General features: G+C 38.1%; 1 protein-coding gene across 1 annotated transcript in view; it reads right to left on the reverse strand.

The window, feature by feature from the left end:
- The window catches only part of CUBN (cubilin), a 308,721-nt gene that overhangs the window by 57,333 nt on the left and 227,151 nt on the right, over window positions 1-24,237 (reverse strand). Inside the window, exons 50-56 of the mRNA XM_032164125.2 lie at window positions 23,712-23,918; window positions 21,470-21,619; window positions 19,421-19,542; window positions 18,709-18,934; window positions 17,040-17,227; window positions 8,409-8,565; window positions 6,451-6,600 (exon numbers count right to left, since the gene is read on the reverse strand). Of these exons, the coding sequence (XP_032020016.1) occupies window positions 6,451-6,600; window positions 8,409-8,565; window positions 17,040-17,227; window positions 18,709-18,934; window positions 19,421-19,542; window positions 21,470-21,619; window positions 23,712-23,918 (1,200 nt within the window). The remainder of the gene's footprint in view (window positions 1-6,450; window positions 6,601-8,408; window positions 8,566-17,039; window positions 17,228-18,708; window positions 18,935-19,420; window positions 19,543-21,469; window positions 21,620-23,711; window positions 23,919-24,237) is intronic.

Below are 24,237 nucleotides of genomic sequence, written 5' to 3' on the forward strand. Positions count from 1 at the left end.
GACGAGCCAATTGCATGTATAATCAAAATATACACAAAACTCTCATAATTAGGGTGATTGTCTTCCAGGGAGAGAAGGAAACTTAGTTGAGGTTTGGAAAAACTTCTTCAAGGAGCAAGATGGATATCAAAGTTTATGACCAAGAGGCAGCATTTGATCAGATATACGTGAACTTGTGAGGAAGAGAAGCACCCTGAAATCGAACAATACTTTTCTCCATGGACTAGAGTCCATGTCATGGGACCGGGAGCTCAGTAATTCTTTATCTTCAACAAGTGACTTGATAGACATTTACTACTGAAATCCGTGAGCTGTAAAATGGTTCCCTATCATTTGTTTTTATGACTATTTTCCATCCTTTCTAAAAACTTTAAAACATATTCATCGTTTGAAATGGGGAAGGCTCTATGCCATGCAGTAAAATTTAATTTTTTGTTCTATTTTTCTGGGATTTATTACTGGGCAACGTCTAATTCCAAACTTCATCATAGTTCTAAGAACTATGACAGAACTGAAGGAAAACTAAGGATGAGTAATTCCACAAATAGAATAAACTTGTGGGATTTAGAGTGGGACCACAATTTTTCTCCAAAGTTGGGGGAGGGCGTGGGCAGAGACACTAAAGAGGACTAGAGATGAGGGAAAACCCTTTGTTTGGGATATTTCCATGTTGTAGTTATAAGATCAAGTATTTTCAGGAAATAGAAATGGGTTCTAGGGGCCAGGCACAGTGGCTCACACCTGTAATCCCAACACTTTGGGAGGCTGAGGCAGGCAGATCACTTGAGGTCAGGTGTTTGAGACCAGCCTGGCCAACAAGGTGAAAGCCCATCTCTACTAAAAATACAATAATTAGCTGGGCATGGTGTCTAGTGCCTGTACCACAAAATTGTTGAACCTGGAAGAGAGGTTGCATGAGTGAGTCGACCATGTTGTATCCATTTGGCAAAGACAAACCTCTGTGAAGGAGGGGAGGGAAGGGAAGGGAAGGGAAGGGAAGGGAAGGGAAGGGAAGGGAAGGGGGAAGGAAAAAGAAGGAAAGGGAAGGGAAGGGAAGAGAAGGGGAAGGAAAAAGAAGGGAAAGGAAGGGAAGGGAAGGGAAGGGAAGGGAAGGGAAGGGAAGGGAAGGGAGAAAAAGAAAGGAAGGAAGTAAGGAAGAAAGAAATGGGTTCTTGGCAGAGGCACATGAATTACCAGGCAGCAGTGACTGAGACCTATCATCTGTCTTGTTAACTTTACCCTGAGTAGCTGGGAGACTGGTCTCCTCTATGGAGGCATGATTCAGAGGAGGGGGAAGCATGTACTAGTATACAGCTAAGTTCCATTGCGCATGAAGGCCAAACAAATTAAAGCAAATTGGGGTGTAACACAGGCAAACAAGGGATTTCACAGAAACTACACCATCTGCTCCAGTGCTCTGCCAATTGAATAAAATATCAGTAGGAAACATTTCAAAAGGACCACTGCCCACGTTTTTCTAAAGTAATGTGGAAGGCGACCACATTCTGAGTTCTTTAGAAACAACTGAGAAAGCAAAGAGAACAAACAGTAGTTGAGCAATACCAGTTTTTAAAAAATTTAAATAGGAGGAAATAAAGAAAACTGACAAAGCTCATTTATTGTGCTTCTTGATGGGGAAAAAAAGCCAAAAAGAAAAATCTAAAACTATTTTTTTTTTTACTTTTTTTCTTTAAGCTTTGTATTAGATATAACCCATAAACTGGAACTTCAGTTAATCAAAGAGAATTTAGGCAAATATTAGGTGTGAATCTGGGCCCACTCCTGTTGGGGCTTTGAAGCCATCTCTGGAGGACAATGAGCAAAGGCATGTGTCCCTTTGGTGCTTCCATCTCATGAGCTAAGTGCTGCTCCACCCTCCAATGCTTGTCAAGAATTACTGGATCTGAGAAACACTGAGTTTACAGTTTACTGCATGTAGAATTTTTAAACTGAGAATCTCTAAATTCCTCATTATCACCAAGGTGAATTAATGTTACTATCCAATTTTTTATTTTTTAATTTTATTTATTTATTTATTTTGAGACAGAGTCTTGCTCTGTTGTCCAGGCAGGAGGGCAGCGGCGCAATCTTGGCTCACTGCAAGCTCCGCCTCCCAGGTTCACGCCATTCTCCTGCCTCAGCTTCCCGAGTAGCTGGGACTACAGGTGCCCGCCACCATGCTCGGATAATTTTTTGTATTTTGTTCAGTAGAGACAAGGTTTTACCGTGTTAGCCAGGATGTTCTCGACCCCCTGACCTCGTGATCCACCCACCTCAGCCTCCCAAAGTGCTGGGATTACAGACGTGAGCCACCATGCCCGGCCTACTATCCAATTTTAATGAAAGAATAATCAAGGTTTAGAAGGCACTGGCTTGCTTCATTTTGCCTCATGAAGTGCTTTATCTATGAAGTAAGAAAACTGGATCTATAATTTTTTTTTTTTTTTAGCAGCAGATTGAGGGCATCTAGTTGGCCACATGAATAACGAGAACACAAAATTTTGGACTGTTGAATATTTGGGAAAATAAAATAAGCAGTTATTTAATAATACCAGATTCCAAAATGAGGACAAACATCAATGGTCTGTAGTTCGTGGAATGTCCAGTATTGGAAATGTAAAAGCAATGAGAAAGTTAGAGAAATTTAGGACAACATTAAACTTGGAGCAACTTACTTTGTGGTAAGCGGAAAGTAGGTCACCGAGCCTTTGTAACCCAAGAGTTGCGTGTGGTTCAACAATCTGTAATTTTCCCTTCATAGTAAAACCTTCCCTAAGCAGTTGTCAATGTTTAGTAGACGCCACATAGAGACAAGTCTGTTTCCTCACAGTATTTTGTAGCCTGGGATACCCTATCTGTTCCTTGCCAATCCCACCTTTTGTGCTAATGGTCCACCAAGATGACAGATCTAGAGCCTTCATCACCACCTAAGTCAACACTGGCTCTGCTGGGATCCTGGGCTCAGAAATGCTTAGCCATTTGATCAGAGTCTCTCAGAAACAGTTCCAAGGGCCTATAGCAGCTAGAAAGGCCAAGGCTCTTTCAATAAAGCTATGACTTTCCTTGAGAGCAATTCTCAGTTTCATCACAATACATTGCATATGAATCCCTCAGGCTCACTTTAGAAGGGCTGGGGAAAGGTTACTTTTACTGTAGCTAGCGAATCTCTAGCTTGGTGATGGTATTCAATAAATGTCAGCATTGATGTGGTTAAGGACAAGAACCTAATTACAAAATAAATTTGATTAATGTCACCCTTTTGGGGAATCATCATAATTCAATGAATCTATAGCCAGAAATTACTCAGGCAGCAGTTTGAAAATGCTGAACACTTAAACACTGGAAATGTCACAAGGCATTGTTGTAAGGATATCATGTTAGAAAAGAATCAGTCTTCAACTGAGTGAGGATTGGCAAATCCATTAGTGGAAGCAGAAATCAATCTAACATTATCTGACTTTCAGAACTACTATTATACATAAATATATATTAGACACACACACACATATAGCAAAGTGCTATTTATATAAGTAAGTATCAGAAATAAAGGTGAAGTAATTTGCACAAAGTCACTTGAACAGCAGTAAGTGGCTGACCTGGCATTAAGATCCATCCTAAATGCTGTGCTCACTTTCCCTGTACTATACTGAGATAGTCCAGGGTTGCTCCCCTTCATCTCATCTGATCAACCGAGCTCAGGGAGCTGTCTCAGGTCACAATAGGGTCTCTTCTAATAATACATATACCACTGGTATCAGCAGTGCTTTCTGTGGCTTTGTAGTACAATTACTAGAGTCTCCTTTCTTAATCTGAATGATACGGTCTTGTGAGATGCACTGTTTATTTAACTTAATGAGCACAAACACAATATTCAAGCCACATGTTGTTCCCCTGCTATTAAAATAATTGTCCTAATTATAAAAATAACACAAAAGCTATAAAGAAGAAAATAAGCATCTCGAATAAATCTATCACACAGTGGTGACAACTCTTAATGTACTGGTTAATAGCCTTATAGATTTTATTCCCACACATGTTATTTTAAAAAGAAAATTGGATCATCTTATACAAACAATTTTACCCTCCCTCAAGCCTTCATATATCATGGGCATCTTTTTATGGTACTGGGATTTTGTGCTAGCAAATGCTGAAAAGACGACACTTTATATTCCATTTTTACAGTGACATACATTGATTTACACTTGGCATTGTTTTAAGCAAACTCATGTGCTAAAAATTACAACTGCAGAGATGTATGAAAAGGCAGTGAGGTCATAGGAAAAAGGATTAAGTGAGACAAGCTTTGTTAAATTTATCCATTTAGGAGTTCTGACACGTCATTTTTATAAACCATACATTTCCCAGATGTTGAATGCTATAGAACATTTTGCAGAGTGTAACTTTTCACTGCCATGAGAGACTAACCCAAGAGTAAGAAATTTCGAACATACTGAGGTAGCTTCACAAATCTGCAGATAAATTGTGGTTTAGAAATAGAAAGCTGATATGTAAAAAGAAAATGAATACGGTTATGAGTGGTTGAAAATACCCATCTATTTGAAGGAATTTCCTTTCCACTGTGTCAAAGCCTCCAATAAACACCAAGTTGTGTCTATTGTCAGTCAAAGCCCAGCCCAAATCAGCATCTCTACTGTTCCCTCTGCCAATGGCCCATTCCCTAGAGTGGGAGAATGAACACAGAGGACACTTGTGGCCAGGAACTTAGGCACTGAAGAGTCAGGACTGAGAAGATGAAGATGACCAAGATGGAGCAGAAGAAAGAACACCAATGGTAATATTTACTAAAAGCAGGGCACATATATTAATTTTTTTTTTTTTTGAGACAGAGTTTCGCTCTTGTTGGCCAGGCTGGAGTGCAATGGCGTGATGTCAGCTCACTGCAACTTCTGCCTCCTGGGTTCAAGCGATTCTCCTGCCTCAGCCTCCCGAGTAGCTGGGATTACAGGCATGCGCCACCACACCTGGCTAATTTTGTATTTTTAGTAGGGACAGGGTTTCTCCATGTTGGTCAGGCTGGTCTCAAACTCCTGACCTCAGGTGATCTGCCCACCTCGGCCTCCCAAAGTGCTGGGATTACAGGTGTGAGCCACCGCGCCCAGCCTATATTAATTTTATTAATTTACTCACTCATTCAATATTTGTCGAACACCTATGTTGACTCAATAAGACAGTTTCTCTCACTGGTTTGGTTAATTGTGTGTGCATGAATGTGGGTGTGTGTGTGCACACGTATGTGTATAAACTTTAATTGCAAGTGAATAAATTAAAAGCTATGTTAACATGAAACGTTTCAGACTCATTTTCTTTAAGCAATTTATGCAATACTTGTGTTGTTAAAGTTCTTTCACTATTTTTTTTACTTCTAGATGGAATACATAGAATAATATTTGTATTCTTTAAAAATTGGATGAAATTTTAATCACGTTTACATTAAATCTACTCTGTAACATATTTTCAGTATTTCCTTTAAATGGTGAGTTTTAGACTTCTGCCTCTACTTACTCCTCATTCATTTCTGAGGAATCAATTAGAGTTTACTTAAGAGTAAACTTATATTCCATGGCTATTATGAAAAGAGAAGAGGTAAGTTTTGGCAAGGATGTGGAGAAAAGGGAACTCTTCCTTGTACACTCTTGATGGGAATGTAAATTAGTGCAGCCATTATGGAAAAATGCATGGCAGTTTCCCAAAACATTAAAAATAGAACTGCCATATGATCCAGGAAGTTCACTTCTGGGCATAGATCCAAAGGAAATCAAATCAGTGTGTCCAAGAGATTATCTGTACTGTCGTGTTCATTGCAGCATGATTCATAATGGCCAAGACGTGGAATAGACCTGAGTGTCCATCAGTGAATGAATGGATAAAGAAAATGTGGTAGATATACACAATGGAATACTCTTTGGCCTTAAAGAAGAATAAAATCTTGTCATTTGTGACAACATGGATGAACCTGGAGGACATTATGCTAAGTGAAATAAGCTACACACAGAAAGGCAAATACTGCATGATCTCACTAGCATGTGGAATCTAAAAACGTCGAACTCATAGAAGCAGAGAGTAGAATGTTGGTTACTAGAGGCTGGTAGGGTATGTGGGAATGGAGATTTAGGATATGCTGGTCACAGGATACAAAATTTCAGCTAAGAGGAATAAGTTTGGGAGATCTACTGTACAACATGGTGCCAATAGCTAATAACAAGGTTGAATACCTGAAATACTTGATTACTTGCAGAATACTTAAAAATTGCTAAGAGAGATTTTAAATGCTCTCCCCACAAAAAGTGGTAAGTATATGAGTGAGTGGACATGTTACTTAACTGGATTTAGCCACTCCACAACATGTACATATGTCAAAACATGTTGTACACCATAAAAATACAATTTTTGTTTGTTAATTAAACAATTTTTTTAAAAGAATAAACTTACCTTCTAAGTGGAAGGACACAAAAGTCAAGAGGACCACTGACAGAGGATTAGCCTCTATGACATAGGTGCAATTCATGTTGTTGTCATATTGTTTTGGGTAATTTGGAGAAATGATGTAACCTGAAGGGCCAGTGAAATTACTTCCACATCCTATGTGAGAACAAAAAGTCATCATCAAACCATTTTTTTCTCATGTATCTATTTTGTCAGTGAAGGAAAGAGGCATTTTCCTAAATTATCTATAGACATAGTTCCTTGAGATATTCCAAATGGAAGAAGCAAGAACGAAGAGAATAAAGCTCTGATTTAAAAACACACATATGTGCATAATAAGAACATTATATATTTTTAGAAAATGCTGCAGAGTTTTATGCACTGAGTACTCAAAATATTACCACAAATCTACTGCAAATCCCTTAATATTAAGATATTAAGAAAGGATAAATGAGCAAAGATCGAATATGGTTCACGTAGATAAAGAAATAAAATGGATAAAAAATGATTTGCACTTGATTAGTACTTTACACAATTAATGTTTTTAAAATGTCTTATTATTAGAAAACTGCTATTTTCATTACCATTGTAATCTAGCCAAAACAATGGTTGCTTTTTAAAACTAGCTGGATTTATTAATCCCACCTCTTACCAAATTCTTTCATGCATCCCTGGTTTTCGAAACAAAAAGAAATAGCTTTTCACCACTAAAATGATTTGTTTTCATATAACCATTGACTAGTTAATCCACTTCACTCTCTGATCTATCAAGCATGAAAATATCTCTATCCTTTTAAATTGACATTAAAACACACACAAGTACACACGTGTACACTCACACAGTGGACCACCTGCAGACCTAAGATTTGGTCTGGGGTTGTCTTTCAGTACTTCCTTTCCAGCACGCTCTGATTCAGTCTGAAAAACCCGTCTATTGTATTACTTCCTCTAATTCCTTTCCTCAAACTTTTCCCTAAACAGTGGTTTGCCATGAGTGGCTACACTTGATTTAACTCAGCCAACAGGAGCACACCATTGCTTCTCTAACTTGAAAACTGCTACATTTCCCACGAATCTAATAGTGTACAGTAGCTAGAAAAGGAGATCCATCCTTCCTAATTTTGAACATTCCCAAAGAAACTGGCTCCCAAAGTTGATCCCAAAGTTGACTGAGCATGAGAACCCTCTGGATGACAGTTAAAACATGCAAGACCGGCCGGGCACGGTGGCTTATGCCAGCACTTTGGGAGGCCGAGGCGGGTGGTTCACGAGGTCAAGAGATCGAGACCATCCAGGCCAACACGGTGAAACCCTGTCTCTATTAAAAATACAACAACAACAAAAAAATTAGCTGGGCATGGTGGCACACGCCTGTAGTCCCAGCTACTTGGCAGGCTAAGGCAGGAGAATAGCTTGAACCCAGGAGGTGGAGGTTGCAGGAGAATGGCGTGAACCTGGGAGGTGGAGGTTGCAGTGAGTGGAGATGGCACCACTGCACTCCAGCCTGGCGACAGAGTGAGACTCTGTCTCAAAAAAAAAACAAACAAACAAACAAACAAACAAAAAAAAACATGAAAGACCTCGCTCATGGAAATTCTGAATTCAGACAGGCCTGGAGTGAGGCTCAGGAATCTGCATGTGTTTCAAGCCCCTCCACAGGATTTTGTGGTCAAGGTGCCACGGGCCAGCCACACTGGTTGTTTGCTAAATAGCCACCTGCACTTCTGCCCAATATCAGCCCACTCTGGGTGCCAGGCTTATTTCTAGACATTGGCTAGTGCCCCTCATGGCTTTTATATCACTTCTCAATTAAGTTCTGTTCTCACTGCTATTTGGAAGAAAGGTGTCTTCTCGGGATTAGGTGACTCATCCTCCCCTATACCCCCAGGTTTAGCCACTCCTGCCTGCCTGTGACAACCACACTCCCTCAAAGACCTCTGGGTTTGGTTCTTAGGGCTACTTACGGCTAACAAAGGACGCAGAGAAGCCCTGAGCTGGTGCCTCCTGAGACTGGAAGACGGCAGTGAATGTGTTACTTGGTGTGACAACAGGACCCGGAGCCACGTTCCCACAGCCGGTGGCTAGCAGGGCTTTGTCGACCTCCTCAGTTCCTGCCCATACCTAGCAGGGACATACACAGAACTTTAATGCTCAAGGGTTTCCCATCAATATTTTAATGCACATAGGTTTCAAAATAATGGCACTCACATGTATACAGAACTAAGCATAAAAGTAAACAAAACACGGACAAATCTGTAGTATTTTCTTTTGAGAATAATTTTTTTAAAGCTGCTTTTAAAATAGCACGTCCCGTTCTTGACTTCTCTAAGGAGATGGCATTCCTTTTTGCAAAGCTGGGTGGTGATTTTTTTTAAAAAAATCCAGCTTCCTGGATCACTGTTCGGTTTCCTCTTAACTTTTAGTTGCCCTGACCTAGCCGAGCTTCCCGGGTGCTGAGGGAGATGGAGCAGCCAGGTGGAACTCAGCCCTGCTCCTGGGAAGATAGCAAATTGTGGTCGCAACTGGACAACACCAGCAAGCAAGAGGCACATTGTGGTGCATGAAGAAAGTGGGCATGAATTCCAAGTATACGTATAATCAGCATGAACTGGAATAAATCAGAACACTTCTTGGCTGTGTGGAATTGTAAGGTCCATTTTGACGAAAAGCTGACATCCAGTCAGTGTGGGGCATTCACCAAAGATTTGGTTGGCAACTCCCAAGTAGACCTGGGCTGTCACTTAATTGGTCTGGCCACCTCGAATGACTGAATTTATATACTTATGCAAAAAACAGTTGCTGGGAAATAAATGCTGAGCACCAAAATTCCAAATCAAACCAATTCTTATCAGTCCAGGGAAAAACAGAGACATTAATCACAGAATCATAAATTCACATGCAAAATTCCAGCTATAAACAAGGCATTATGATGGGGCTGTTGAGAATGTATAATTGTTGGCTTTACCTAATTGGGGGAAGTGAGCCTGCGCCGAGGGAACCCCAATGGCAGGAAGGGCCATGGCTAGTTCAGAGAACAGAGAGAAAAGCAAGGAGGAAGGGGTGAGGAAGGCTGCAGAGGGGGCTGCAGGACACGTTAGAGACTCGGGCCACTGTCCTCAATACAGCAAGGAGCCACCAGGAAGCTTGGTTTTTGGAAAACATTACAATTCGGAAAATAGGAGTCAGAAAGGATGCCGGAAAACAGGCAGGTAGGTTTTGCCCTAGTTCAGGTGAGAGATCATGGTTATCTACAATATTGAGTCACTCAAGGAAAGTATGCATATTAGGTAATGAATATACATAACTTGGTGGAAAAAAAAAACATTAAACATATTAACCACAGAAGCTCGTCCTAGTTCAGAGGTCTCAACTAGGAGCAATTTTGGGACCTCTGGCAAGGTTTGGAGGCATTTTTCTATTGTCACACTTGGTGTGATGGGTAGTATCTAGTGGGCAGGGGCCAGGACTATTGCTAAGCATCCTACAGTGCACAAGACCTCTCTCCCAACAGAGAATTATCTCAATCAAGGATGTAATTGGATGTGTATTAATCTTACTTGACTATTCAACATTTTATTCACATGGAATGATACAAAATTACTCATTCCAAATACATCTTTTTTCAAGGATATTCCTCACCCACAGCAATAAAACATCAAGTCATTAAAAACATTTCTATTGGGAAATCAGTCCATAGGAAGAGATGTGCAATAGCACTGATTCATAGCATTGGTTTAATAATTCACAGCTCTTTAAAGCCATATTGTTTCAATTGATTTTTAAGCACTGGGTATCCAGCTGTTAGTCATCCTACTGAAGACAAATTATATTAGCCATTTATTAGATAAGGGAGGTGCCTGGCGCTGGACCTACTGAGAACAAAACTGCAAATATTCTGCCAAATGCCTAAGATCAATAAATATGTCAGGAAAAAAATGCACACACTCGATTTTACTTAATGACCTCTAATTAGATTTACCCCTAATAATCTATCCAAGGAAACAGTATATGGCAGCTTTTTATCCACATTTCATAAAACTATAAACATAATTTATTAATAATCTGTATATATATGATATATAATTATATATATATTATGTGTATATATTTATATATTTTTCAGACGGGGTCTCACTCTCACTCAGGCTGGAGCACAGTAGCCCAATCACAGCTCACTGCAGCCTCGACCTTCTGGACTCAGGTGATCTTCCCAAGTAGCTGGGACTACAGGTGCGTGCAACCATGCCTGGCTAGTTTTTTGTATTTTTTTGTAGAGACGGGGTTTTATCATGTTGCCCAGGCTGGTCTCAAACTCCTGGACTCAAGTGATCTGCCTGCCTTGGCCTCCAAAAGTGCTGGGATTACAGGCATAAGCCACCATGCCTGGGCCATATACTATATTTTTACAAACATTACTAAACAGGCAAAGTAAGAAGGGCTAAAACTTAATAAAGAGCCTCAAGTTCTTTAATGAAGGAATCCAAGAATGCTTAAGTGCTTACACTTTTCTGAAGTCATTAATTATAGATCTGACATCTCTACTTTTTGGCCTAGGAACATAAGTTTAATAATAATGATGATAATGGTAATGACGATGGTAAAGAGTTATTCAATATTCATTTCTGCCTTGCCTATCAAGAACTCATTTCATTGGCTATATGACAGAGGACTCATCAAAACTATATTGAACCTACAAAATGTTACTTAATTGTCATCAGGTCAAAAACTTTCTGATTTTTCTTAGTGTTCTATACAATTCAGTCAGGTTGTAGGTTATATTTTATCATTCAACTATTTTTTTAAACAAATGTTTACTGAAATAATTGCGGATTCATATACATTTGTAAGATACAATACAGAGAAATTCCTTGTACACATTTCTGAGTTCCCTCAATACTGACATCTTGCAAAACTATAGTATACTATCACAACCAGGTTACTGGCACTGATATAACTCACCAATTTTACTCAGTTTCCTAGTTTTACTTGAACTCGTGTGTGTGTGTGTGTGTGTGTGTGTGTGTGTGTATTAAGTTATATACAAGTTGTACACAATTGCATTCAAGATACTGAAATTCCAATACCACAGGAATCCCTAAGTTGTTCTTGTTATTTATAACCACACACAGTTTACTCCTACATTGCCTTCTCTCTAACCTCTGGCTCTCTGTTTTCCATTTCTAAAACACCATCATTTCAAAATATTATATAAATGGAACAGCAGAGTATGTAACCTTTGGAGATTGCCTTTTTTCACTTGGCATAATCCCTCAGTGACTTGTCCAGATTGTGAATCTATGAATAGTTTGTTTTTATTCAGGAGTTACATTCCACGGTAAGCAAGTACCACAATTTGTTTAACCATTCACCTGTTGAAAGGCCTTAGTGCTGGTTTCAACTATTACAAATAAAGGTGCTATTTATATAGATTCGTAAACAAGTTTTTTGTGTAAACATAGTTTTCATTTCTCTCGGATAAATGCCCAGAGTGCAATTGGTAAATATTATGCAATTGGTAAATATTGGTCTTTTAATAGGTGTGTAGTGATAGCTCACTGTGGTTTTAATTCACACTTCTCCAGAAGTTAATGATGTTGCAACATCTTTTCTGGTATTTATCATCTGTATAGTCTCTTTGGTGGAATATCTGTCCATGTCTTTTGCCCATATTCTAATAGAATTGTTTGTATTTTACTCCTGAGTTTGAGAGTTCTTTATATATTTTACATAGTAGTACATTGCCTATGTGAAGAAAGTGAACAGACTGGCTACAGACTGCACGAAAATATTTCACATGGCACAAGATTTTTAATTTAAATGAGGTAAAATTTATCATTTTCTTTTCTCTTATGAATCATTCTTTTGCTGTTTCATCTAAGACCTCTTTGCCTATCTCCAGGTCCTGAAGACATCTGCTATTTTTTTTCTCTAGAAGTTTTATATTTTACTTTTCAGTCTATCATCTATTTTGAGTGAGGTTTTCTACAAAATGTGAGATTTAGGTTGAGATTCATATTTTTTGCCTGTGGATGTTCAATTGTTCTAGTACCATTTGTTGAAAAAACCATTCTTCCTACATTGGAATGTTTTTGCACCTCTGTCAAAAATCAATTGAGGATGTTTGTGTGAGTGTATTTCTAGGTTCTCCGTTTTCATCTGGGTTTTCAACCAATACCACATTGTCTTGATTACTGTAACTAAGATAAGTAAAGCCTAGGTAAATAGTAAGGTAGAATTCTTCCTCCCATTTTATTCTTCTTTTCCAAGATTCTTTTAGCCATTGAAGGGTCTGTGCCTTCATATAAGTTGTGGAAAAAGTTGTCTATGCCTACAAAAGACTTCGGAGAAATTTTGATAGGAATTGTATTAAACCTATCCATCATGTTGGGGAGAAGAGACATCTTTACTACGTTGAGTCTTCCAATTCATAAATATGATTGTCTCTTTCATTTAGGTCTACACCAGCATTTCATTATTTTTAGCACCCAGATACTGCACATATTTGTTTGGGGCTTACTTGGCAATGAGACCATTTCTACATCTACACTGATCCATCCGATCCTTACCAGGCACTTCCCATGGGAAAGAATGGACGACTGTGGGAGACAGAGCTTTCTCCTGTTTGGCTTCTTACACCACAGCAGAAAATGATGAAAGACAGGACTGTTACTCACATTGTGGCCTGTTGTTTTAATTAGCTGCTCCAACACTTGGCAGCTCAGTTCTCTCCAGCTCAGCTCAGTGCTTAATAAGATATTCTTTCTGCTTTGTTTTTTAGTTCAGTTTTAATATAGTCAAAGAACACACTCTGTATTTCAATTCCTTGACTTGGTTGAGGTTTTTTGATGTCTCAGGATATGATCTACCTTGGAATGTTATAAGAGTTCCTTAAAAAGTGTGTATTCTGATGTTGCTGTGTGGTGTATTTTACATATATATTTATATATATACACACACATATATATTTATATGTACATATACACATATATTTATATATATACACACACATATATATATATATATCAATCAGATCCTATTGACTGATGGTTTTGTAGAGTTCTTCTATATCCTTGGCAATTATCTGTCTAGTTGTTCTATCAGTTACTGAGAGGAGAGTGTTGAAGTCCTCAGCTATAACTGAAGATTTTTCTACTTCTCTTCTTAGCTCTATCGGTTATTGCTTTATGTATTTTGTGCCTCTGTTGTTTGGTGCATATACATTTAGGATCATTATGTCTTCCTGGTGGATTGATATATTACGTAAGATTCCTCTTTTCTGTTGTAATTTTCTGTACTCTAAAGTCTACTTCATCACATATAAATATATCTACTCCTGCTTTTTTGGTTAAACTTTGCATGGCATCCTTTTCCATCCTTTTACTTTTCATGTACCTTTGTGGTTGAATTTGAAATCAGTTTATTATCACTTAGGTCATGTTTTGGCTTGATAACCTGTATTGTGATTGGTCTAACTATTTACAATTATTCTGATATATATCAGTTATGTGTCTACATTTTATTATATGTTTTCTATTTACTTTATCTGCTTTTTGGTCTTCTATTTCTCTTTTCTTGACTTCTTGGGGATTCCATTTTGATTGATATTAGCGTTTTTCTGTACATTTCTTCACACAGTTTTAGTAGTGGTTGTTCTGGGTGTGACAATATGCCTATGTGATTATAGTAGTCTACCAGCATCCACATCTGACCACTTGTGGAAATGTGATTTCCATTTAGGTCCCCTTTCAACTTTTCCATATCATTATGCTGAGTATCAGAGGGCATTATCATTTCTTGTTTTATTAAATATGATTCAAAAGCTTTATGAGGAAAAGGATATTCTATTGTATGTACACATATTTTTGCTTTTTCCACATTCCTTTTTCTTTTCTCATGCTCCAAGATTCTTTAATAATTTCATTTTTGTTTGAAGAACTTCTGTTTGACCATCTTTAATGGTAGGTCTTCTAGTGATAGTTTTGTTTAGTTTTCCTTCATATGAGAAGTTTTTATTGCCTCTTTACTCCTGAAAGATTGTTTTCCAGATATAAAATATATGGTTGACAATTCCTTTGTTTCAGCACTTGAAGAATATAGTGTCAATTCATTAGGGCCTCCATGGTTTCAAATGAGAAATCTGCTTTTATTCTAACTGGACTTCCTCTCTAGGTAATGTCCCAATTCTCTCCGACTGCTTTCAAGACTTTTTGTTTGCCTTCAGTGTTTGGAAGTTTAATTAAGATATGTCTGAACTTACATTTCTTTGTGTTTATCTTGGTTTAGGTTCACTCAGATTCTTGAACCTATAGGTGTGTTTCTTTTGCCAAATTTGGGAAAGTTTACAGCCACTAGTTCTTTGACTGTTCTTTCAGCTGCACTCTCTCCTCTCCGTTTGAGAGAATGCTGAATCTTTTGTTATTGTCCATGAGTCCCTAAGTCTGTGTTGATCTAGTTTGTTTGCTTTTTCAGTCTATTTTCTCTTCGTTGTGCAGATTGGGTGAATTCTATTGTTCTACCCTCAAGTTCACCGATTCTATTCTCTGTCATCTCCATGCTACTATTGAGCCTATTCAGCATGTTCTTTATTTATGTTATTGTATTTTTCAGTTCTATAATTTCTATTTAGTTCTTTATTGTAACCACTATTTCTTTGCTGATATTTTCTACTTGTTTCAAGAGAACTCGTCAGTGATTGTTGAAGCATGTTTATGGAAGCTACTTCAACATCCTTGTCATATATTTCAACATCTGATTTATCTCACTGTTGACATCACTTGATTCTTTTCTCCTTCAAGTTGTGATGTTCTTGAGTCCTGATACGACGTGTTCTTTCTGATTGTACCCAGGACATGTTATTTATTATGTTAGGAAACTTTGGGTCCTATTCAAATCTTTTATTTTAGCAGGCTGTCACCCTGTTTATGTTTACCACGTGGCCTTGCATATTTTGTAGGCTACAGTTCCAGTTGCTCTTCAATATTCAGAATCTGTGTGGTGGAATTTTGGTCTGCTTGGTTTACATAGTGCTACTAGGGCTCTCACTAGTTCTTGCTGGTGCTACCTGAGGGGCTCTGTGTGTTTCTCAGCTGGAGGCAAAGGGTATAATAATTTTCTCCTACCAATGCCCCCTGGGTATCTCAATGTCTCTGGGTGGAAGAGGAGCATGTCTGGCCTGTGGGGACAAAGAGGCTTCCCAGACTGGGCCCCTTTCTGTGACTCGGACCCATTTTTCCGTTCCCACCTACCCTGGTGTCTCTGGGTGGGTAAAGAGAATCTCAGCTTTACAAGTGTTAAGTGGCTTCCTGCAGGCGCTGCTTGCTGAAGCTGGGTCTCTTTACTGGTTCCGTCCACCCACACAGCATTTCTTGGCAGAAACAAGCATCTCAGGCCCATTAGGAGAAGATGAGCGCTTCCCACGGCCAATTATTTTTGGCAGGGCTCCTAATCCATCCCACTCGCCAGCAGCGTTGGGCTTGCCTGATGTTGTCAGAGGGACCCACGTTCAATCCAGAGAAGGAATGAGCCTAGGCCATTTTCCACATTCCAGTTTTACAACTGGAGCACTTGAAAGTTTTACTTAACTCTGAATACTTGATATTGATTCATTTCATGAGAAGAGAGTTCATTTAGTTCATGGAAAAAGCCATTAAGAAAAGTGTGTATTAAATGTATTTTATTATATACTTATGTTATACACATATGAGATTTTCATTTAAACAGTAAGCATGGGTCAATGAGATATAAAACAACATTTGAGAGTTGATAGGAAGTAATAACACTGACAATAAAAGCCACTTTGACTCATCAAGTGATTTTAAATTCCAAGTACTTAGCACTACCTATGTTATTACATCGTATTACCTCCAATGCTTAAAACAGGCCTACTAAAGAAGGAATCATGCTCTTCATTTTACAGTTGAATAACTTAAAGGCCAATTGTTTAAGTAGCTCGGAGAAGAACATGCAGGTGGTAGGTATGAGAGACATGAATGGAGGGGCTAACATGACCAGTGTTATTTCCACTGGAAAGGCACAGTGGAAATAAGGCACTCTTTCTCTAAAAGGCACAACCTTTTAGAGACATAACTTGGAAGATGTAAAACAGTACAGATGAAATGAATTTCTAAGACAGTCATCATAGTCACAAGTCAGTGGAAAGTGACAAGCCACTGCCACACGAGCAGCATTTATAACTTCAGATTTTGAAAGAGCCTTGCTGTCCTGATGCCCCATTCCCATCATTTTTACATGGGTTTCTCATGGCTTTTTCAGACTGTGCGGTCTTAAGGCCCAAGGTGAAGGCTGGCATTAGCTGCTTCTTTAACGTTCCGTAACTTTTGTGGCATGCTTTAAATTTTGCCTGTGGCAGTGCCCCACATTATAAAGGGCATTTTTCCCTTTAGGATCTATTGAAAAGTAAGAAAGAAAAGAAATTCTAACTCCTAACAGTCGAGGTTTCTCACTTTCTCACTTTTCATCCAAGGAATCCAGGCAGCAAAATTTTCTTACTTTGAGCGACAATGAATCATTTCTAGCTTAAACACTAATGTTCACAAAACCAACTTGGCTCCAATTAAATGAACAAGTGTACTAACCTTCACGAAGCTATTCTGACATTGTCCATCACCGCTGGGGATTAGGAAGTTGTTGTCAAAGCTGATCTCCAAGTGTTTACTTTTGTGAGTAATGACCGTCCAGGAACATCTGCTGTTTTCAGGAAAATTCTGAGGCCAGTGAGGGGATCTGATTGTACCATTATCAGAATGAAATATTCCACCACAACCTGAAATATTGCCATGTAAAAAGCCATCAATCTGCAAGGAAAGTAATTGTGAAAACTCAAGACTGCTACAGAAGGAACATTTCTAAATGTGGGATTTCAATTCTTCATTTTTTACAAGCGATCATCTTCCAGTCAGGTGCACAGCAAGCTCTCTCCATAAATGGAAAGGTGAGTTAAATTGAGAGAAAATTTCAGCTGTTACAGTTGTGTTACAATGATATTGAATTCAGTCGAGAACACTAATCCTTGCCATAAAGAGGATAGATTTCCATCCTGTCTTCAAACAAGAGCTGTATTTTTATTTGAGCCTATGTAGTATATGTAACCTGGCAATGCTAAGTTCTGTATTTTATTACCATTTGCACATAAGAATATTACTCTACACTCCATTTGCAACTTTACTCTAACTGGACTAGAGAAAGTGATTTTGAGTTGGGGAAAATTCTTTTATTAAGCAATCTGGCTCATTCATATTGAAACTGACTGATGGATCAAAATAAATTACACAGATTCAAAGGAAGAAAAATCTAGAATTTTCATACTTTTAAAACATGTACTTAAGAGATGGCAAAGAAAAATATGAACTCAAAATAAAATGAAGTTAAAGAGGCATTCTCTGAATCTTTTGCTGTGAAACCCCTGGAAATCAGGGATTCACCTAAAACTCCCTTCGGACTTCAACAACAGCCAGTGGTTGTTAACCAGGGGAAGTCTGACTCAGTCAACAAAGAGCTTCATAATAACTGTGACTCTACTAGAAAGAATTGTCTTGTGTGATATACAAGATTTACAGAAATCCCTAATAAAGTATCTGATACAAGTCCTTATATTTTCTGAGAATTTTCACAATGTTTATACTTTCTATGCACAAAAACTATTCTTTTAAAATGAAATCTGTCATATTTTGACTCAGGACCCATTCACTACAGCATTTGTTCTAAATTACAAATCTCCTCTTGTCATCTTCCTTTTCAAAACTCTTCAATAGTTTCCCATTGTTCAAGGGATAACATATAAACCAAGGCTCTTTATGTTGTGGACTTATTTTCCTGCCCCCAGCTCACCATTCAGCATTCTGCTTTTAGGCTCCAGATATTTTCAAGCACTTGGGATTCCAACTCATGTTTCTATTACTTGAGATTCCCAGGTTGTGCCATACGCTTTTGCCAATGAAGGCAGCATCATGAAGTGTTGAGATCAAAGTTTCTGGACTCAATTGCCTTTATTCAAATCCCGACTCTACGAATTATCAGCTATGTATCTGGGCAAATGATCAACCCATGCTTCCTCAGTCTCTGCCCATGCAAAATAGAGATGCCAGGTATTGATATTGTGTTATTCCACCAGGGTTGCTACATGAGATGACATGTGCAAATATTTAGAATTAAGCCTGATGTAAAGTAGGTACAAAATGTACATATTATGAGATCATAATATACACCACTAAAAAGAAAATCAAATGCAGCAAACATTTCTTTTACCTAAAGTTTGTGTGTTCCACGTAGCATAAAATCCACCACCTTGCAATGAATGGTCTGAGTTAAAAGTCACGACCAGCTGATTGGAACCTGACTGTATTGTCCTGGGGTTTGAATTTCCACAGTATTGTCCTATAATGGGTGATTCAGGGGACCCACCATTCCTGACAGTGACGGAGTCCCAAGCACAAGTTGTATGGGGTTCAATATCAAAGTCACTAAATGTGAGCTGCAGGAGAAAAAAGAAAATGGTTGTCAGTGAGCTTTTATCAACCTTTACGTAGATAAGGCCCTTACAAATCCTTTAACTTTGTTTTAATTTTTATAATTTTATATTTTTGTCTCTTATTTAATTCTCCTTTCCCTTCTACGTTTTTTCCTTATTGAAGGTTCTCTTGGAAATTTTGAGAAAAGACATTTCCCTAGTTTGGGATGGCAACTCATATTAAGAAAATGAATACACTTCTCTCTAAGATGTAGAATTATCTTCTATGTATATCTTTCCCTGGCTTAAAAAAGAGATTTCACTCTTCATTAATTATAAATGCCATTGTATGTGCTCTAGTGAGAAAATGTTAGGGAAAAACAGTGATCTTATTGTAGAATCAAAGCCTTCTCTAATCACTTGCTTACTAAAAGAGCTCCATTTTCATGCAGGACAGGCTATTGTGGTTCTATTGTCTCAGAAGCATTTCACCCAGTCATTAGCACTCACAGTGATGGTGTGCCCTTGTGGGGCCTCCAACAGCCAAGAGCAGTGGGTCAGGCTGTCATAAGCATTTGGATAGTTGGGGCTTGTGATCACTCCACTCTCACCTATCTGTATTCCGCCACAATCTGAAATGAGATTGGTAACCCTCTCAATAAAACAGAAGTAAAAAAAAGAACCGATAATGCCAAAGTAAGTAGTAATCACAGCCATCAGATTTTGTGATTAAAAACATAGTAAGGCCAGGCATGGTGGCTCACGCCAGTAATACCAGCACTCTGGGAGGCTGAAGTGGGCAAATCACCTGAGGTCAGGAGCTCAAGACCAGCCTGGCCAACATGGTGAAACCCCATCTCAACTAAAAATACAAAAATTAGCTGGGCGTGGTGGCATCTGCCTGTAGTCCCAGGTATTCAGGAGGCTGAGGCAGGAGAATCGCTTGAACCAGAAGGTGGAGGCTGTAGTGAACCGAGATCATGCCATTGCACTCCAGTCAGGGTGACAGAACAAGACTCCATCTCAAAAAAAAAAACCATATATATATACATATATATTTTGTATATATATATTTGTATATATATATTTTGTATATATATTTGTATATATATATTTTGTACATTTTTATATATGTATATTTTGTGTATATATGTATAAAATAAATGAAATTAAATAGAAGAAAAGTAAAATTGGGTAGAAGTTTAGGAATAACAAAATTCCATATGGTATTAGCATAGAAATTTGAAAATTGAAAAACAAATACGTTTCTGAAGCATAATATGGTCTGATGTTCAATACAAATAATACTGCTTACTGAAACCTGACTCTTTTCTTTGAATCTGATGAAGGAAAATCAACTGGCAAGATGGTTGAGTGAGTAGATAATCAATTTGACTCCTTCTTCACCCAGCCGTTTGGTTATAACACAAAGGAATGTTAGATAAAACCGTAACTAAAACATATTTTGATTCATAGCCAACTCAATGGAAAGAAAAGCAGCTCTCCAAAATCTAGCAGCAGTAAGTGTACTCAAAGTGAGAGGAGTGAAACTGAAAGAGTGAAGTCGGAGAAGGTAAAGAATGCAGGTTTGGGTCCCAGGGTTGGGCTCTGAGGTTTTGGTGACCGGGTAGGAGGAGAAGATAGGGCTCTGGGTCTCCACAGAAGGAAGGACTGGAATTGAGACTTTTACATGAAGTTGGGAATCTAAACAAACTGGCATGCTCATGAAAAGGGACTGGAAAACCTCCCATAGCCAAGGGAAGCAGTCAGGAGTAGGGCTGGGTTTTCCAAAACAAACTCTGAATGTCGCATATGCAAATCCAACACAAAACACTAGCAAATAGTATCTATTATATGTATAAAACACACATCATGACGAAATAGGATTTATCTCAGAAATGCAAGGATGGTTTACCAAGAGAAATAAATCTTTCATATAATTTCTCACATTAACTTATGAAAGGAGAAAAAGTTAAATCATCTCAATGGATGCAGAAAATCATCTGATAAAATCTTATGCCCGTTTACATTTAAAAAAAGCTTTTTCACACTAACGATGGAAGGGACTTTCTTTAACAAAAGATATTTATTGGAAACTTAAGAGCAACCAATATATTTAATAATAAAATGTCATAGTCACATCAGGTCAGAAACAAGATGCTATCCTTCCTTCTGTTCAGTATTCTGATGGTGGCCCTAGCTAGCAAAAGGATGCAAGAAAGTGAAATGAAGTATTATGACTGAAAGCAAAAAGAACTAATATTTGCAGAAGACATGATTGTTTACACGAAGATCAAAGAGAATCTATAGACAACATATTAAAACTAATAAGAGGATAGCCAGATCTTTGGACTAAAGATACATGTATGCAAATTATAAAGTTTCTAGATATCAGTCACAACCAATTAAAAAATGTAATTTAGAAAATCTCATTGATAATATTAAGAAAACTAATAGCTATGTACAAATAAGTCTAACAAAATGTATAAGAAATCTTTATGGACAAAAATCATTAATCTTTATAAGTAATTTTATCAAGATCTTAATTATAATTCTTACCTGTAAAGGAATACTTTGCATGGAATCCAATGTGTTCTACACGTTCATTGGTGACAAAGTGAATCCATACCTGAGAATAAGGTATAACCAATGGCAATGTAGGCTTTGAAGGACCACAGAGTCTCCACATCAGGGGCCCATCAGCATCACCTGAACAAAATAATATACCAAGTGCCATTATTGATATAGCTTTTGAGAAATACATTCAATGAATTTGGTAAGAACAAATTTCAAGATATTCACTGACACACATTTAAATTCTGATTTAGTAGCACACATTGCACAATGTTTCTCTGTCTCTGTCAACTGCAAAAGAAAGTCCCTCCAAGAAGGTAAAACAAACACAAAAAATCAAAGCAATTTTGAAATGAACCTCTCTCTATGGTGGACACCATTTTGTTCCAATTTGTGTTTTCATAGTTATTTCAGCATATCTAAACAGAGATACAATGAATTAAAATAGTACTTTTGGATACACCTTTTGTAGGGTGTAAGAAATATAATACCAACAGTGATAAAATATATCCTCAAGATAAAGTGATCATTGCCTAAAATTTGAAAGATTTCTTTACTATATTAAATCAACTAAAATGGACTCAATATTCGGCATTCAGGCCAAGAGCTGTGAGATCTGAGCCTAATATTTTTTATGAAGATTACTTTGCAAGAGTTTGATGAACATGTACAGAGCACCAACAGAGCTCTCATTTATCTGCTTTCTTTTTATTCTGTCAGATAAACATCACTGGTCTTCCAAATCAATGATATAGTATTTTAACTGCATCTAAACCTGAGCAAATAAAGAGAAGACAGCATTTAGCTGACTGAAATTTGAGATACAGCTGTTCTGATTAATATTACAAGCCCATGGTTTTGAACCAGGTAGAGGGGGTGAGGGTTTATCAGAATTCCATGGAGAACATTCTCAAACCACAACTTCCCTTTCCCTCATAAGCCTTTTTAGACTCTTCAGCCTCAGAGAGGTTGGAGGACTCTCTGGCTGAGGCCCTTGGTCCATGGGCACAGGCTCTATCAAATTCTCCTTCTTGAAAATTCTGTCATTCACGTTCTCAAAGGTAACTAACATTGACCTCTCAGTTTCCCAAGGACTTCTCCACCAACTAACTGATGAGCTTCTGCTGCTTTCAGCCTCCTTTTCTTTAAATTTTGGGATTACACAGAACTCAGCAAAACTTTGACAGTATGGATGATTACATACTATTTACAATATTATTGTCTTCCTCTATCTACTTGTTTATTTACTGAGAAAAAAGTGTCAGCATAATCACGGAAAAACCTAATGAATAACCTACACCTTGACTATAGGAACGAAAGAAAATTGATTCATACTCTTTGAATACAGAGTTTTAAAAATTCTTAAGAGAATTATGGTTTATTGAGTACACCGCAATCCTTTTCCATCACGAAAACCAAGACAAATGACTGCTTTGGGGTTATTTCCCCAAATAGCTTCCATGTGTTTCTCCATCTGGTATATTGCAAAACTTCTTTTAACTCCTAAGGCCTCAGGAGAATTTCACAGCCCTTTCATAAATCCTGGAAGTTCAGGAAACTGCCAACACATGCTGAGCATGTGAAGTCCCAGTCTCCTTGGAAAGGAGTGTTGATAGTAGTGGACTCTCCCTTCGGCAAAAGTCACATGCCAGGAAACGAAGTGACTGTAACACAGGGTCTAGTTGTACAGTGATCCGCCTCACTCACTGTTCCTGGGGTTCGTTTTCCTCAGCTGGGCACACACAGAATTATGGCTTTGAACAGAGTTCTTTTGGATTGTGTGTACCTATGTTAGAGCCATTTGACTCCCTTCATTGTTAGGGGTCTCCAAGCATAAGAAGAATATTGTAGGCCAGGCGTCGTGGCTCATGCCTGTAACCCAAGCACTTTGGGAGGCCAAGGAGGGAGGATCACTTGAGGCCAGGAGTTTGAGACCAGCCTGGACAACATAGGGAGACCCTATCTCTACAAAAAATTTTAAAAAATAGTCATAAGTGGTGATGTACACCTGTAGTCCAAGCCACTTGGGAGACTGAGGCAAGGGGATCACCTGAGCCTGGAAGGTTGAGGCTGCAGTGAGTTATGATCACACGAGTGCACTCCAGTCTGGGCAAGAGAGAGAGCTCTTTTATTGTCTCAAAACAACAACAGCAGCAGCGACAACAACAAAAAAGATACAAAGAATATTGTAGATGAATGGGAGAATGTGTTCTTAGATAGAACTCACCCACTCGAAACTCGAGGACATCAAATTGACAGTCTTGGTGACTTTCTAGGTAAAAATCTTCAAAATGAATGGAAATGGATGAATTTCCCTGATTTGGATTGCTGAGAGTCCATTCGCAGTTCAGGTTTCTTGAGTAATTCCTGACTCCATCATAGCCAGGAGAAGTAAAGTTTCCTTCAGGAGTATTTGGAAGAGACCCACCACACACTAACAAAACAGAAGGCAACAGAGAAAGCAGTAGTAAGATTCAGGCCACAACAGAAGAGATAAATAATACAGAAACAGTAACTAAAACATCAACATTACTGCTTTGATTTATTTTTCTAGATGCAGTCAGGGTTATGGGTAAAAGGCATGCAAATTATGGAAGTTTCTGCAAGTTTATAAATGAAAGATGTGCAAAAATCAACAACTTCTCTATTTTCCTGTTGCTGTAGATTAAGTGGTGGGGGTTTGGCTTTGTATCAATAGGTCCAAATATTGAGGCCTACTGTTCATTAATATTTAATTTAGAGGAATATATAAA

The sequence above is a fragment of the Hylobates moloch genome, unplaced genomic scaffold, assembly GCF_009828535.3.
Source record: "Hylobates moloch isolate HMO894 unplaced genomic scaffold, HMol_V3 SCAFFOLD_2, whole genome shotgun sequence".
Taxonomy (NCBI): Eukaryota; Metazoa; Chordata; class Mammalia; order Primates; family Hylobatidae; genus Hylobates; species Hylobates moloch.